This window comes from Podarcis filfolensis (genome assembly GCF_964270895.1).
Source record: "Podarcis filfolensis genome assembly, chromosome: 15".
Taxonomy (NCBI): Eukaryota; Metazoa; Chordata; class Lepidosauria; order Squamata; family Lacertidae; genus Podarcis; species Podarcis filfolensis.
This window is the reverse complement of record NC_139618.1, coordinates 43,438,840-43,456,397: the sequence shown is the minus strand read 5'-3', so window position 1 is coordinate 43,456,397 and position 17,558 is coordinate 43,438,840. Positions and strand designations below refer to the sequence as shown.

The 17,558-nt window shown below is 43.5% G+C and overlaps 1 protein-coding gene across 1 annotated transcript in view; it reads left to right on the top strand.

Annotated features, from left to right (window-relative positions):
* The window catches only part of NSD3 (nuclear receptor binding SET domain protein 3), an 84,917-nt gene extending 73,418 nt beyond the window's left edge, over nt 1-11,499 (top strand). Inside the window, exons 21-25 of the mRNA XM_083588329.1 lie at nt 1,186-1,327; nt 3,117-3,223; nt 3,588-3,792; nt 4,802-6,993; nt 7,141-11,499. Coding sequence (XP_083444455.1) covers nt 1,186-1,327; nt 3,117-3,223; nt 3,588-3,792; nt 4,802-5,043 — 696 coding nt within the window. The 3' untranslated portion in view covers nt 5,044-6,993; nt 7,141-11,499. The remainder of the gene's footprint in view (nt 1-1,185; nt 1,328-3,116; nt 3,224-3,587; nt 3,793-4,801; nt 6,994-7,140) is intronic.
* The last annotated feature ends 6,059 nt before the right edge of the window (nt 11,500-17,558 follow it).

Sequence of the window (17,558 nt, the reverse complement as noted above, 5' to 3'; positions counted from 1 at the left end):
AGCAGCGCTGGCAGCAAAGGGACTTGGGAGAGGCATCGGCTTCATCCTCTGTACGAAGCTACCAGGTGAAGCTGCCATCACGCTCTGCCTCTAATACTAGGCATAATTGGCCTCAGAGAATGTGCCCCCCAAGGCCACCTCACCCTAAGAAGTCACCCCTGCAAGCACGCACTCCCCACTTGGTTGAGGTCTCATGCTAATCTGCTTGTTGCCCTTCAGCCTCACACTTAGCGGAGGCCTTGTGCTTCTGTGCTGCGGTCAGCATTTGGTAGCAGCATGTGTTGGGAGATTCCATTCCACCTTTCGTTGCAGACATGAGATTGTTGCGTGTCACATGTCTGTTTGCAGTCCAGCACAGACTGCTGGGTCTCGTGAGTGGAACTTCTGCTCTGTGTATTGCTTTTGGTTTTGAGCCTCTCTCTGAGAAGACGGCAAGGAGAGATGACATGTTTCTTTGTTCTGATTTATGTATAATAAATCTATAGGTTTAGTATGTATCCCCAGCCTCAAGCCTCTTCTGTTGTGCTGCTTACTCTGCTACGTATAGTGTGCTCAAGGCAGCATGTTGGTGTGTGCATGATCCGTTGGTCCCAACTGCTTTGCGGGGAGAGGCGACAGGGGTTTTTCTTCGTTTTTCGCTTGTTCACCCCAATAGTAAGGACCAACCCATTGCCCTAGCCCCACCCGCTGGTTCATCTTGATATGAGCCATGAGCCACAAACCTTCTGAATATATGGAGTTCACACATCTAGTTCGAACTGAGGTAAAGTTGGTGCTGGGAGACAGACCCTGCAGTATCAGGTGGAAGACCCACCTTGTGCAGCATTCTGTTCTTAGGTGGGTTGCAAACGGGAAACCTGCAAGTTGGACCTGTACAGTCACGATCTCCCCTCTGGCAGTGCTTAGCATTTGCCATTCAGGGCTTTCATGTGGTAGAAGCACTTTGTATTTCTGGGCCAGTTACTTCTCTACAAACACAGTTCCACATTGGTTTGTGCCTAAATTCTTTCCTGTCTCAGTGAATGTTATCTGCAGATAGTTTTGTTGAAACTTTGAAGAGTCTTGAGGTAACTTAATATCTGGCGCAAGAAAGTGTGTTGCTTTTTGCTACAACGGGATGGATTCAAACTTAAGTCTTAGACATTTTGTATATGATTGTGTCTCTGTTCTTTGGTCTTTTTGAAGGACCGTATAATAGATGCTGGCCCCAAGGGAAATTACTCTCGCTTTATGAACCACAGCTGCAACCCCAACTGTGAAACTCAGAAATGGACAGTGAGTGGAGATGTCCGAGTTGGGCTCTTCGCTCTCTGTGATATTCCTGCAGGTAAGAGTGCTTTGGCGTTGCTCCATTTCATTTTAATGTTACTCTGTCTTCCTCGCCTGCCTTGCAGCCTTTTCTTGCCTTTTTCTTGAGGATCTGTAATACTGTAAATTGTTGCTCTGTTGCTAATGTAATTGGGTGATGGGCCTGATCCTCAGGTAGGGGATAGAGAAGTGGCAGCACAACAGCCACGTTCTGCAGTGGAATCAGGCCTTCTAAGGCAGCTGTGCACATCAGGAAGGGTCTGCGGTGGTTGAGACCATTCTCACACTTTTTATCACATGAGCACTGAATGGGCACAGAAGGCCTGTCACTGCCATGATTCAAGGCCTTTTGCTTTAGACAAAAAGGGAGGCATACAGCGTCCTATTTGGAATAGACCCACTGAATGTAATAAACAAGACTAAATAAGGATCATTGATTTTAGCTGGTCTACTCTGAGTAATCAAGGTGAGTAAGGTGGAGCATGAAAGAGGTGTATAAACTATGTGTGGTGTGGAGTAAGAGAAGTTTTCCTTACTCTCCCATAATACTAGAACCTGAGTTCTCCAATATAGCGGAATGTTGGAAGACTCAGGACAGACAAAAAAGTACTTTTTTGCACAGTGCATGTTTAAACTATAGAATTTGCTGCTGTGAGATAGAGTAATGACCACAAACTTGGATGGCTTTAAATGGGAATTTGACAAATCCATGGAGGATAACTTTCAGTAGCTGCTAGTCATTCGGGCTGGGCAACATCTGGTTTTCAAAATCTAAATATCACAATATACCAATATATTACAATGTCTTGAATGTTGTCTTGGTTGCTTCTTCCTTTCCACCTTAGGGGAGAAAGACGCAGCCGAGAGACATGCCCAGCCCTGCTGAGCAAGCCCTGATGCCTCTCCAGCTCATGTGAGCTGGAAGGCTGCAAGAACTTCCTTAAACTGCTCCACTGGGAATGGGAAGTCTCCTACCCCTTAGCTGAGTGAGCCCCCATATTGCTCTGACTCGCGTGAGCCGGAGAGGCAGGCGGATTCCTCAAAGGCACAGGCAGGCAGAGCCCAAGAAGGTGCTCTTCCAGAACCCTCTCAGGCTCCATCTGCCTGCGCCTTTGCTGTCTGCAGGCAATTTGAGCTGGTGTGATGTATTGCCAGCTCAAAATGTCTGAAACTGGTATCACTATCTGAACGCCATACTGGTTTCAGACAATTTCCCAATATATTGCCCAGCTCTTCTCGTCATGATGGCTTTGTACTCCAATATTGGTTGTGGTGCTCCTTCAGTCTCAGTTGCGGGGGGAGAGTGCTCTTCTGTTCATGTCATACTTGTGGGCTTCCCATTGACATTTGGGTGGCTGCTATTGTGGATTCCCTCTCTGGAAAATTCATTGCACAGTTTTTGCCAAATGCTGCAGGTGCACCTCTTTACCCTTGACATACATGTGTGATACGGATCCACTCTAGTTGTCATGGTAATTCATTCTGAACTGTTTTTAATGTTTTAAGGTTAAGTGTAGAAGAATAAGTGTGGAATTCACATGTGCATACAATATAGAAATAGGGCAGGCAAGGGATCTGGATCCTGAAAGCCATAACACCAGGTCAGTTTAGAAGAAATTTCTTGGCTGAAATGCTCTGACCTTGATGGGCAAGAGGGGCAGTCACATTTTTAAAAATATGTTGCTTGCTTGTCCAACCTCTTTTAAGATTTGACATGTGCTGGCGCATCATAATTTTCTGAAATACACTTGATGCTGACATTGTTTCACAAACAGCTAGTGTGTAAAGTGCTTCTTTTGAACTTCTAGGGATGGAATTAACATTTAACTATAATTTGGATTGCCTGGGGAATGGCAGGACAGAATGCCACTGTGGAGCAGATAACTGCAGTGGATTCCTAGGAGTGCGGCCAAAGGTTAGTTGTGCAAGCGGAGTAAAGCCCTCTCGGACAGAATCGGCAAATAGAAACCTTCATGCTTAATGTCACACGGTAGTAAAGCTCATTGTGGGAGAAAAACGGGACCATCCGTCCCTGTTCTTTCTTGTTATAAACAAACACAGCATGTACAAAACATCTGGTGCCTGCTTGGATCTATTTGGGTGATGTACTACTTTTTGTTACTGGCTGCTGGTGTCTTCAGGTGTCAGTGCCAGAGCCTGAGAAACAGAAGGAAGGGGGGGGGGGTTGGCTCTTCTTTTTAATGGTAAAAGGTAAAGGACCTCTGACAGTTAAAGTTGCCTAATCCAGTGACTCGGTGACTCTTTCCTCCAACTGCTAGACGGCGTGTGCAACAGCAAATGAAGAGAAAGCAAAGAATGCAAAATTAAAGCAGAAGAAGCGGAAGATAAAAACAGAGCAGAAGCAGATGCATGAGGACAACTGTTTCCAGTGTGGAGATGGGGGTGAATTGGTCATGTGTGACAAAAAAGACTGTCCCAAAGCATACCACCTCCTCTGCCTTAATTTGACACAGCCACCCTTTGGTAGGTGCTTCCTGACTTGACTTTACAGGTTTTTCTTGGTAGCCATGAACCTCTGTGTGGAATTATTAAGAGCAGGCAGAGTTCACCTGTTTAACTTTGTGACACCTAGGAAACAGTTTGATATTCCAACAACATCCCGGAGGGAAGGGAGGGGGTACAAGTTCTCCATTCCTGGCATATGTGATGGTTAATAATAATGGGACCAAGTAAAGGTGAAGGTAAAGGACCCCTGGACGGTTAAGTCCAGTCAAAATCAACCATGGGGTGAGGGGCTCATCTCCGCTTTCAAGCCAGGAAGCCGGCGTTTGTCTGCAGACAGTTTTTCTGGGTCGTGTGGCCATCATGACTAAACTGCTTCTGGGACACTGGGACAGAAGCCAGAGTGCACGAAAATGCCGTTTACCTTTCTGCCACAGTGGTACCTATTTATCTACTCACACTGGTGTGTTTTCGAACTGCTAGGTTGGCAGGAACTGGGACAGAGCAACAGGAGCTCACCCCATCGCACGGATTCGAACCGCCGACCTTGCACTCGGCAAGCCCAAGAGGCTCAGTGGTTTAGACCACAGTGCCACCTGTGAGTGGGACCAATAAACTACATTAGCATGTGGTTTATTAAAGTCTTGTTTTCTTTTTTATATTGAGAATAGAATTGAGCTAAATTGTTTCCTCAAACTTTGCCACTCAGATTCAGATTGCAGAATCCCCTTGTTTAGAGCACACAATAGTTTGCCATTTCAAACATTGGTTTATGCTTTAACTCTCACCCAGGATTCTTAGGCAGCTTCAAACCAGTGTTTGCTGGATAGGACATCAAACTGTGGTGTATGCTGCAGAGAAAGTAATTAAAAACCTGGAGTGTACAAGAGGAGAGCAGAAGTACCTGAGATAAAATGTGGCTTGGCATTATGTGTGAGCTGGAACTATGTGGGCCTTGGCAATCTGGTAACAGGATATTTGCTTCCTAGTGCCTGCACTAATATCTCCCCACACCCTGCTCTGTTTTCAGGAAAATGGGAATGTCCGTGGCACCAGTGTGACATCTGCAGCAGCCCTGCCTCTTCGTTCTGTGAGTTCTGCCCCCATTCTTATTGCAAGGATCATGAAAAAGGGGCCCTTGTGGCCTCTGGTTTGGATGGGCGTCCGTGCTGCTCTGAACACAACCCCAAGGCTCCTGTGGCACCAGAGTATTGGAGCAAGATCAAACGCCGATTGGAACAGCAGAATCCTGAGGAAGATTTGAAGGAATAAACTTTCCTTTCCTTAAAACAACAACCCACCTTGCCCCCCGCCACACTGAGTGGCACATTATTGTGAATTTGGATAAAGTGCCATGGCATCCTCTCTTTTTGTCTTTGGAGTGGCTTCCCTGGAACTCAGACAGGGGCCACCTGAGTCTGTGTGGCCCTTGGCAGCCTGCAGCATCTGCGCTCCGATCCATTTGCCCTTGAGGAATGGGAAGAAGTGTCTTGGCAACCTTTTGTTGTTAGAAGAGGAAGCCTTTCCGACATTTTTGTGGGGGGAGAGGCATTATGTTTAAAGTATCTTCTCTGAGTGTGGAAACCAAACATAGCAAAATATTTATTTATTTAAATTTTAATGGACTTTGAGGATTTTGCGTCCTACTACGGTCAGTGTGTCTAAAAGGAGTAGCAACACCAGCCTGGTATCTATGTATGTATCTGTAGGGTTATTTTCCTGTCTAGTTTTAGAAACATGAGAAAAAGCCTCTGCACACCAATAGCCTTTTAGATAAATCTTATTAGGGGCTGGAGCAAGAGCCTATCGTGGCAGCTGGCAAGTGACATGGCCTCATTCCAGTACGTTCACCATGACAAAAAGTTTTGAGATGAGGGTTGGTTTATGTCACTTTAACTGAGTGAGGAGTGATCATACTAGAGGTTCCCCCACAGCAAACTAGTTGTGATCTGCTTACTCTTGAAGTGCATTCTGTTTGAAACTACATTTTCAGAAAATGGTGAAACTGCAGACTTCTTACATGCCGTGTTTGAAACCCCACTTCATTTTGAAAGTGCTTGGGGAGCAGATGCTTCTGAAAGATTGCGTCCACAATAATTCACTTTAGATAATGGGAAATAGCTGGAGGTACCTGGGGGCATCTGGTGTCTTGTCCACCATTCAGTTTAATTAAGCATAAGTCACTTTTCTACCGTGAAAAGAATGATTAAACAGTGCTTTCCTTGCTTGTTGTAAGTCTTGCCGTAGTGCAGGGTGCAAAGTAAAAATCTACTGCCTTCAGAGTTTGCACTCCCAGGTTCTGCCCTAACTGGGCTCCACTAAACTCTTGTTTTATGGGCCACGTGTTGTGCAGGATTTGCCACCTGGCCCTCCAAGGTCTCTGCTGGTTTAGCCCCTGATTATGCTTTCCCTTTCAAATTTGAGAGGCAGAATTTGGCCTTCAGTGTGCATTTTTAATGTCCAATCCATACTTGCTCTGTGGCATGCTTGCCAATATCTGATAGGTTCATTTCCTTGGTCCAGGCTCCTCCTACTTTCTGAGGACCTAGGATACTGTGAGTTTTGGTTATTTGTTCTGGGGCTCTATAGCTGATTTTGGTGTGTGGCTTGGTCGTACGAAATCTCTTGATTAAATAAAAACCTGAATGTCTTTAAAAGTACGTTCTTTAACTGTACAGGGTATAAAATGGCCCATGGTGATACCATCAGTCTAACAAAAGCAATGTTTGTATCCCAGAAGGGATCATGTTTGTTAATAGCTCTTTGCAAAGCAACAGTACAGCACTGAAGTAGCCAGTTTTACCAACTTTCTCCCAATGAGTGCTCTCTAAATGTGTCCAGAGACACTTACTGTAATTATAACCATGCATTGATTTATGTGGAAAAGTTCAACTTCAGATATAGACTGGTCAGTACCAGAAAAGAAGACAGTAGGCTGTTTCTGGTAATATCAAGGTTTCCTGGCTCAGCTTTTTCAATAGGCTTCCTCCCACCGGCCACCCCCCGCTGCTTTTAAAATGCTTCTAATTTAAGAGAAAATGCAGCTTACTTTCCTCCTTTTGTACAGGCAAACACACTACATTTCTGCAAAGCGTATGAATTGTACTTTAGCTTCAGTATTTTGCAGAGTCTTTCTGCAACTCCCATTGCAGAACAGGTTCCATTGCCTCTTCCTGCTCTGCTTGTGGGCCAGCTGAGTGGTATAGAGCTCTAAAGGAAGTTGTCCCCTGAATGGGGAACTTGTTTGGCCAACAATATGAAAGGGGAATATGGTAGGGGTGGGGGAAGGGGGGAGTCCCGTAAAGTGATATTTTTTGTATTTTTGAAAAATTTTAATAAATATTATTTAAAAAAAAAAAAAAAAGGAAGTTGTCACACACTTGACCACACTAAGGGGCAATGTTAAAGGCAAAATTTAAAACACTACACTTTGTTTTTGTGTACTAGATTTTAGTTTTCTGAATATGTTGTTTGGCAACATGTTGGTATTTTGAAGGAGGAGTAGGAAGAAATCCTTTGGGGGAGAATTTTGTCCCCATCTAAAATTGCAGGCTCAGAGCTTGCCTTCCCACAAGATGGTAGAGCCGCTCTGCCTGCCCACTACACAAAGCTGGTGGGCACAGAATGGTGCAAGCACTCTCCGCTCAGACTGCTGTATCTTCTCTTCCCTACACTCCTTTGTCACTTGATGGAGTGGGAGGCGCTAGATGGTGCTCAGTTCTCCTGTGGCAGAGTTTGGATAGAGCAAATAGCCAGTCCCCAAAGGCTTAACTATTCCTGGCAACAGATGCCGTTCAGGTAGTGATGGGTTTTGAAATGTACATAGCTACTAAGTTAACCGTGGACAGTGTTGGCTTTTAGCCACCCTGCCCTACAAGGTCAGCACCCAAGGAAAGTATCTCATTGAACCAGTGGTCAAGCCAACCCTCTCTGTGGAATAAATAGGAATTCCATTGCCAGGTCACTTAGCAGCTTAAATTATTGTATGCACTGAAATGCGTATAGAAGAGGAAAAGGCATTGTATTTGGATGGAACCTTTTGGTGTGCTGGAAAAGTGGCTTTTGAACCCCACAGGTTCTTCATAAGGTTAAAATGTTTCACATCTTAGCAGGGGAGACTATGAGTGTTCTTTTAATTTTTTATTATACATCATTATTTAACTTTTTAGCACTTGGTTTTTTAAAAATAATACTGAAAAACAGCAAGGAGCCCTCTTTTAAAAATGCAGAGCTACAATAATGTGACATTTTAAACAAGTTTTATAACAAATACTAATCATGGACTAATAAGTGTTTCCATATAAGCAAGTCAGTCTTAATATCCTTGTGGACTTTATTTTTCTTGGTTTCTAAATATTTTGTCACCTTGTCACTGTAAAATGAGCAGTTTAAGCAGTGCCATTTATTGAAAGATGGGGTTGCACCAGTTGACAGCCTTTATTTGGATTGTCCACCTGGTAAATAGGCATTCCTCTCCCCTGTGCATGCTTGCCTTAAGCAGAGAGGTGGACTAAGCACTCCTCCTTTATCTCTTGCCCTGCTTTTCCCCGCTTCTGCCTAACGACTTAAAATGAAGGCTTGAAGATTTTCCTCAGGCAGTTAGTGGAAAGGGCTAGAACAATGCCTGGCCAATGCAGTAGGCCGCGGTGGTCCTGCCTCATTTCGGTTGCAATCTTATACGCACTTATCTGAGAGTAAACCCCTATTGAGCACAGTGGGACCTACTTCTGAGTAAACTTGCTTAGGCTTGTTCTGTGAATTCAGTGGAATTCAATTTTGTGTGTAATTGCTTTAGACTCTGTTTGCACAAATGTTGATCTGGCTGTGTGTAGAACATGTTAGGGTTTGCTTTACTCCATAGATTGGAGTATTTGCTGTCTTGCTCCACTAGAATACTGCAGGTTTCTGTTCTTTTTACCTTGCCCATTGGAATGAAAGAATGGACACATTCAGCTCAGGAACGCTGCCTGTAGAGTAAGGAAGTATTCTGGTTGAATTGTCACTATGGCATTCACCAGAGATTCAGGGTTGCTTTTCACATCACAGTCTTAATAACACAGGTGCACTGCCACAAGAAACACTTTTTTTTTTGTCTGCAGGCACATCAAAAGCTATAGCAATATGTGATTCCATCTCCAAAAAGACCAGTACACAATAAAGGCCACCGTTTTGATGCTGTTCCCCAGAGGTCAGCCAGATGTGGCATGATGCAGATTCTCCTGTCCAAAGTGGAGTCCTGTCTGTGGACACCTACTAGGGAAATGCAGTCGACTGGGATGCCCCCTGCATTTTCCCTGCATCAGATGTCACTGTGCTCACGGCACGTGCAAGCAATGGACAGATAGGGAACACCATGCGAGGTAGCACTTCAAAACTACACAAATAATTTGGGTTACATTTTAAGGAAAGGCAAAGCGTCTTCTCTTGGGAACGTCCACCTGCCCTATCATCTTTGCAATACTTTTCCATTTATCTCTCGAGATGGGTGTGATTTGCAGCTGCATTATGCAGACATACAGACATACATGTCTGCTGCTGTTCACGGACAAGTGTTTGTATGTACTATAGAGGGGTGTTTTTGGTTTGTTTTTACATACAAGTATGCACTTCTCACATTGTGTTTTAGCAGCCCTCAGGTGTGCATCTGTGTTACATAGATTGCTATGTGAGAAACAGCCCTTTAGAACTTGTATTAACATGAAGTAAAAAGGGAATTGGGTATTTCATTGGTCTTTTTTGCTTGGACTCTTTGCCTCCAACATATACAGGTGGTGTTGGGAAGATGTAATTACTAGAGTATCATTGACAATGACCTTCTAACCATAGTTGACTGTATATACTGAGACGTTATGGGTCGGGTGTTTTGGGGGGGGGGGTCTGCCGCTGGTACGAATTTAGTCACTTTAACATTGGAACTTCTGCCTCATTGAATTCAGGGTTTAATGTACTTGAAGCTGTTCCCATTCTTACTTTACAGCTTGTGTTATATTTATGTATTTTATATGGTATTGTGAAAGTCTCTCTTTTCCCCACCATAACACTGAAACTGAAACTGACTTCTGCTTCAGTTCCTTGGTCACGAGGCAAACAGAAAGGACTTGAAAAGTGTCTCCTTTTCCTGTGCTCTTAAGAAAAAAGGACAGTTGTACAAGATATCAGCATTATGACTTTAAAAAATGTTTACTTTTCCACAATCAGTTGTCTCCTTTCTCTTGCCCCCTTCATGCATTTCAGGAAAGATATTTGCACTTATCAAAACACTCCTGGGTGTGCTTTAGATTGCTTTAGCGGGTAGAATTGGGCAAATCAGCATTTTGTTGTGTGACAAGCTGCGGTGCAGATGCAATTGGGTGAGAGGTCCCCTCCCTGGACTTTGGTGAGAAAGAAATGAAGTGAATGCTCTTTGCAACTGTGTTTTCATGCAGAAGTCCAGGGGTGGCAAGCTCTGTCGCTGTGGGCTTGCCATATCTGCCAGTGGGATTGGTGCAGAAACCATACAAGCTTCATGGAGACGAGTGCAGAATGCCCAGGAGCAGAGCTTGGTGGGTTACATCCTTTCCCCCCACGTGCTAACTTCATTTCAGTTAAAAGAAAAACACTGCCACTTTGCCAAAGCTGTTCCTCCATTCACAGCTTCCCATTAGTGATGCTATTGGCAGTTGTGCAGAGGAACCAGTGTAGTGGTGGTTTTGGAAGTCTGCTTTTGGAAATTAATAAAATCAGTGTGTTGAATCCTCTCCCAAACACCTGTCCTCTCCCCCCAAGTGGACATCCGAAGGAATTATTTTTCAATAAGAACTGGAGAAAATATTATATTTGTTTATTCATTCATATTGATCTGTGTCTAGCCTGTGTCATCACCCCTCCCCATTTTAAAAACAACAACAAATAATTTGTGTTGCTGTTGAAAATCATGATGGTAAAATAGCTATTATGACTGGCTAGTAACAAGACTGTGTCTTTTTATTGTTTATAAGGGTATGTGCTTATTCTGACATTGCTATATGAAAAGACAAAAATCCATTTGTACCCACACATGTGATATTGCACAATGGGCACCAGTACCAACAATTTGTCTCCATTCCTGTGTACTCTATCTGTAACAATGAATTTGTAGAATTGTTATTTCTGTAGACCTTGTTACTACGTACCAACCTTTGTAGATTCTGTGAAATGTTATTTTAACAAAAATCACCAGAGTCTTTAATAGCAAAATCATTGTTATTCACTTTAAAGTCAATATATTAGAGGAGTTTCTCAAACCCAAATAGAAGCTCTCAACACTTTAAAAGTCGTGTTATTTTTTCCCTGGGGATGTTCCATGGGGACATTACTGTATTATGACTTGATGTTGCTGCGTAGATTTTGAGACTTAAACAACATTTTGGAGGGTTTTGTTGTTTGGCCTATGTTCTCTTGCATAGTGTGAAATCTATGGAGCTTGGTTAACCTGTATATAGATAGCTCATTGTTTATTAGTCATAGTGTATCTAGGATTGCCTGTAATATTTTAGCTTCTTACTGAATGTGAGTGATGGTAGGAACATATAATTTTTGTACATTATATTAACGGAGATGTTGCCTTTTTTATTTTACAAATACTTTGGAATTCAGATGTGGTTTTGCTTCTGTGAGAATTAATTTGGAAAGGTTTTTAAAATGACATTCCACTGATTAAATCTTTGCTTGAGGTTGACTTCAATAAATTGTTCTGAATGTTCCAATTAAGTATTTGACTATTTTATTTTTCTCACTGCCTCTTCAAGCATAAAGGGTTATTTTGAGAGTAGCATTTTTGAATTGACTAGAACTAAATATCTGTTACTCTTTAGTTAAGTATATTGCAGGTAACAAATGGGGAAATGCCTGGGGATAAAATACCAAGCAAACTGTTAAGAGTGCCACATACAATAATTGTCAAAAATGTGTATAATTTTCTGAAAGAATTGAAGGTTTAGATTAGCTGCCCAGTCTGCTTTGTTTTGTGGGAGGAGATGTTAAACAGGGAGGGGCTCCAGGGGGGTTGAGAAGAGAACAATTTCCAACATGTGAAAGGAAAAGATGGCGATGCCCTATTGAAGTTTTCCCCCTCTTCCCCCATGGAATTGACTTTGGGAAGTGGTTGCAGGGGAGAAGAGAGAAGTGGAGCTCCTGTAGGGAGGAAGGAGTAGAAGCCTTGGGGGAGTCATAAATGGAACTGGCTGTTTTGGGGTTTGTGGAGGAACTGAGGGAGAGTATCAAGGACAAAGTGTCAAAATAAAAATAGGAATGGGGTTTCCCAAAGGAATGTTCAGAGGAGAATAATGGAGAGCCGAAGCACAGAAAGGATTGTATTGAGGTAGTCTGTCTCTTAGGGAGAAAAATGGAGAATGGTGATTTGTTGCTGAGTATGTGAGTAATTGGGACGCGGGTGGCGCTGTGGGTAAAACCTCAGCGCCTAGGACTTGCCGATCGTCAGGTTGGCGGTTCGAATCCCCGCGGCGGGGTGCACTCCCATTGCTCAGTCCCAGCGCCTGCCAACCTAGCAGTTCGAAAGCACCCCCGGGTGCAAGTAGATAAATAGGGACCGCTTAGTAGCGGGAAGTTAAACGGCGTTCCGTGTGCTGCGCTGGCTCGCCAGATGCAGCTTGTCACGCTGGCCACGTGACCCGGAAGTGTCTTCAGACAGCGCTGGCCCCCGGCCTCTTAAGCGAGATGGGCGTGCAACCCCAGAGTCGGACACGACTGGCCCGTACGGGCAGGGGTACCTTTACCTTTTACCTTTATGTGAGTAATAGAAAGTTGTATTGGCCAGGGTATCTCTGAAGAGGTGGGGCAGTTTTGTGGAGGACAGAATCGCGCTGGTAGAACATTAAAGGCAAGCTGAAACATGGGGTAACCTAAAAAGAAATGGGGCATCGTTGAGGGGAGGTGGTAGTACAGAATATTTAGATGGGTGGGCTAGCGAATTAGGAGGCTGGGAAGAGAAGAAAATGCAGATTAGTAGGAAATATAATTCAGGGGTCCTGAAAAGAGCTCTAATGGGGAGTGGCCATGTGAGATTCTGTTGCTCTTACCTGTTTTACTGGGCTCTTGTAATTGGTTTACCGCCCTGAGTAACAACTGCAGACGGGTGGTAAAGAAAGTCCAAATCTTTTTTTCAGATTGCCTGTACGTGGAAATTACCAGATGTTAGTTTGAGGGCAAACCCTTTCTCAGTGGAGGGCAGAGTAATTCATGCTGCATTTCCCTGACACCGGGCTTCTAAAAATCTCACGAGAACCTACATCTTTGACCTTGTCTTACTGCAGTCTGAAAGATTCTCCTTGGTTTTGCATATTTTTACACAGAACTTTATAAAAAAAAATTCTACACAGAGCTTTACTTCCCCCAGAAAGAAACTGCCAGGGATGATGGGAGTTGTAGTTCAACAATATCTGGAACACCAAAAGTTCCCCACACCTGTGCTAGAAAGTGGTTTGCTAGGTGTTATAGGTATGCATGTTTTGCTATAGACTAGCACCACTATTGCTCCATACCCACAATTTTGATGAGTTTCTTGTTTTTAGCAGATGCTGGCTCCGTAAACTGGGGATATATATTATACATATAGCACTCCATTTCTTGTATTTTAAAGCCCTTCCATCAGATCATAGGATTAATAAATCTCCACGGCTTCTACTGACGTATGCAAAACCACCATAGCCACCAGGCCAAGATACAGGCCAAGCAAGGCCACCCAGGGGTGTGGGCAAATGCAAGGGATGCCTCTCTACTGGGCCAAATGCCAGCAGGGCCCCCAAACTTCTTAGCGTTCATTTTTTAAGAAATGAAAGCTAAGTCAGTTGGACATTTCTAGAGAAAGCTAGAGCACAAAAAGTGAAAGCAGATTGAGTGCTTGAGCACCATTGCTAAGGATGCTTAATAACTATTGCTAAGCAATCAGAAGGGATGTTCACCACCCCCACCAGGGGCTCAGAAGGGCCCCCCCCCCCACTTCCCCAAGCAGCAGAAAAAGACGGAGTTAAAGATGTAATGGTAAAATGGGCACAAGACCTGGGATATAATAAAGAATTAGAAAAATGGGAAAACCTCTGGAAAGATGATATCAGATTCACAGCCTGTTACATGATTAAAGAAAATTTCCTTAAAATGATGTACCAGTGGTATATTGACTCAAGCAAAATTGGCTAAAATGAACAAAAATATTAGTAACAAATGATGGAAATGTACTCTAAAAGAGGGGAGTCTTTTCCACATGTGGTGGACGTGTCCCAGAATCAAAAAAGTCTGGGACATGATATATGAAGAAATAAAAGAAAATGCTTAGACGTACAAATTTTTAAAAGCCAGAATTATTTTTATTAGAAATTTTCACAATGTTCATCCCAAAGGAAAATAAAAGAGATTTCTATATGTAATCACAGCCACAAGGATCGTGATAGCGAAACATTGGAAATGTAATACAATTCCCACAAAAGAATAATGGCTCTTAAAATTAAGTGACTATTTAGAACTTGCCAAATTAACAGATCTAATAAATCACTCAAAAGAAAGAACAAGGAGAAAATGAGCTGTCTTTATTAATTACATGGAAAAAGAAGGCTTCCAGAACATCACCTGGCTTAGCGTGGACTAAATCCTACTGACAGACTGTCTCTCCAAGATTTACCATTTGAATACAGATCTGGAAAAAATTGATATATTAAGCACGTTCATCGATAGCAGGAAGTCAAGATCAGTGGCGTAGCGTGGGTTGTCAGCACCCGGGGCAAGGCAAGTAATTTGCGCCCCCTAACCCGTGGATTTGCGCCCCCTAACCCGTGGATTTGCCCTAACCCCAGATGTTGCGCCCGGTGCGGCCGGCACCCCCTGCACCCCCCACGCTACGCCACTGGTCAAGACACATGCAGCTGCTGGGTGACCTTGGGCCAGTCACACTTCTCTGAAGTCTCTCAGCCCCACTCACCTCACAGAGTGTTTGTTGTGGGGGAGGAAGGGAAAGGAGAATGTGAGCCGCTCTGAGACTCCTTCGGGTAGGGATAAAGCGGGATATCAAATCCAAACTCTTCTTCTTCTTCTTTATTTCATCCACCCAAATGTGCTGCCTTTACATAATAAAACACAACTGACTTTGCTATGTTTTCTTTGGAAGCAACTGTCTTGCAATAAATGAGGTTTACTTTCTACTGAGAAAAAACTGATATTGCAGTTGTGTCTCCCCACCAGTTTTCCAAGCCCCCCACAAAGCCTCTATTGTTCTGCTTGTCATTTATTAGTATGCAGAAAGTAACCATAAAACAAAAATATGAACTACAGAATGAATTGGCAAATGCACCCACGAAATAATTAAAACGGCTTACAGCTACAGCTACATCAAGTTAAAATTCCCATGGACTATATTTTAGGATCTTTTAGGTTGGCAAAAAGTTGTGTATGCGTGGAGAGTTGTGACTCCACACATGCAGGATGCTTGTATATTTGTGTCTTGATCGCAGGAGCTCCAGGCTGTGTGCACTCTTTCCCATCCCTCTTTTATCTTCACAACAGCCCTGTTTTGTAGGGTGGGCTGAGAGCTGGTAGTAATAATAATAATAATAATAATAATAATAATAATAATAATAATAATTTTTATTTATACCCCGCCCTCCCCAGCCAAGGCCGGGCTCAGGGTGGCTAACAAGCAATAATAAAACCAAGTTGAATGAATACAACTTAAAAACAAGATTAAAACACAACATTTTAATGGTAGCGCAGACAGCAAAGCTGTGAAACAGCACATGCTTCAAGAGGACTGGCAAACCTATTTGCTTGGGTATGAAATGCTGCAGTTAAAGCAAGGAGGCCTCTTTTCTGGCTTTCTTTACATGGTGTGGGAATGACATTACCAGAAAACATAAGGAGAGTCCTGCTGGATCAGGCCATCTTCTAGCCCAGCCTCCTGCTCTCCCAGTGGCCAACCAGATGCCTGGGGAGGCAGAGCACAGCCCTTGTGGCCCAAGCCCCAGAGAGCCTGCCCCTCCGGGCACTCGCCAGTGCTGCTTCCTGTGGGTACCATAACTGTAACTCTGCGCCATGTGACATGTAGTTGTATCTTGCTTTTCTAGCCAGCTCAAGATTGTATACATTTTCCTCTGCTCCCCACACCCTCCATATCTTTGCAACAACTCTTTTGAGGTAGGCTAGGTTCAGTTAATATACAGGTGAAACTCGAAAAATTAGAATATTGTGGAAAAGTTCATTTATTTCAGTAATTCAACTTAAAAGGTGAAACTAATATATGAGATAGACTCATGATATGCAAAGCGAGATATGTCAAGTCTTTATTTGTTATAATTGTGATGTTTATGGCGTACAGCTGATGAAAGCCCCAAATTAACAATCTCAGAAAATTAGAATATTAAATGAAATCAGCAAAACAAGGACTGCAAATAGAGCAATATTGGACCTCTGAGAAGTAGAAGCATGCACATGTACTCAGTACTTGGTTTGGGCCCCTTTTGCATCAATTACTGCCTCAATGCGGCGTGGCATGGATGCTGTCAGCCTGTGGCACTGCTGAGGTGTTATGGAAGACCAGGAAGCTTCAATAGCAGCCTTCAGCTCTTCTACATTGCTCAGTCTCATGTCTCTCATCTTTCTCTTGGCAATGCCCCATAGATTCTCTATGGGGTTCAGGTCAGGCAAGTTTGCTGGCCAATCAAGCACAGTAATCCCATGGGCATTGAACCAGGTTTTGGTACTTTTGGCAGTGTGGGCAGGTGCCAAAGTCCTGCTGGAAAATGAAATCAGCATCCCCATAAAGCTCGTCTGCGGAAGGAAGCATAAAGTGCTCCAAAATCTCTTGGTAGATGGCAGCGTTGACCCTGGACTTAATGAAGCACAGTGGACCAACACCAGCTGATGACATGGCTCCCCAAATCTCTTTTCTGATGAGAGCAGCTTTTGCATCTCACTTGGAAACAAAGGACCCAGAGTCTGGAGAAACAATGGGGAGGCACACAATGCCAGATGCTTGAAGACCAATGTGAAGTTTCCACAGTCTGTGTTGATTTGGGGAGCCATGTCATCAGCTGGTGTTGGTCCACTGTGCTTCATTAAGTCCAGGGTCAACGCAGCCGTCTACCAAGAGATTTTGGAGCACTTCATGCTTCCTTCCACAGACGAGCTTTATGGGGATGCTGATTTCATTTTCCAGCAGGACTTTGGCACCTGCCCACACTGCCAAAAGTACCAAAACCTGGTTCAGTGCCCATGGGATTACTGTGCTTGATTGGCCAGCAAACTTGCCTGACCTGAACCCCATAGAGAATCTATGGGGCATTGCCAAGAGAAAGATGAGAGACACGAGACCGAGCAATGCAGAAGAGCTGAAGGCTGCTATTGAAGCTTCCTGGTCTTCCATAACACCTCAGCAGTGCCACAGGCTGACAGCATCCATGCCACGCCGCATTGAGGCAGTAATTGATGCAAAAGGGGCCCAAACCAAGTACTGAGTACATGTGCATGCTTCTACTTCTCAGAGGTCCAATATTGCTCTATTTGCAGTCCTTGTTTTGCTGATTTCATTTAATATTCTAATTTTCTGAGATTGTTAATTTGGGGCTTTCATCAGCTGTACGCCATAAACATCACAATTATAACAAATAAAGACTTGACATATCTCGCTTTGCATATCATGAGTCTATCTCATATATTAGTTTCACCTTTTAAGTTGCATTACTGAAATAAATGAACTTTTTCACAATGTTCTAATTTTCTGAGTTTCACCTGTATGTACACAAGCAGCACTTCTTGTCACCAGATTG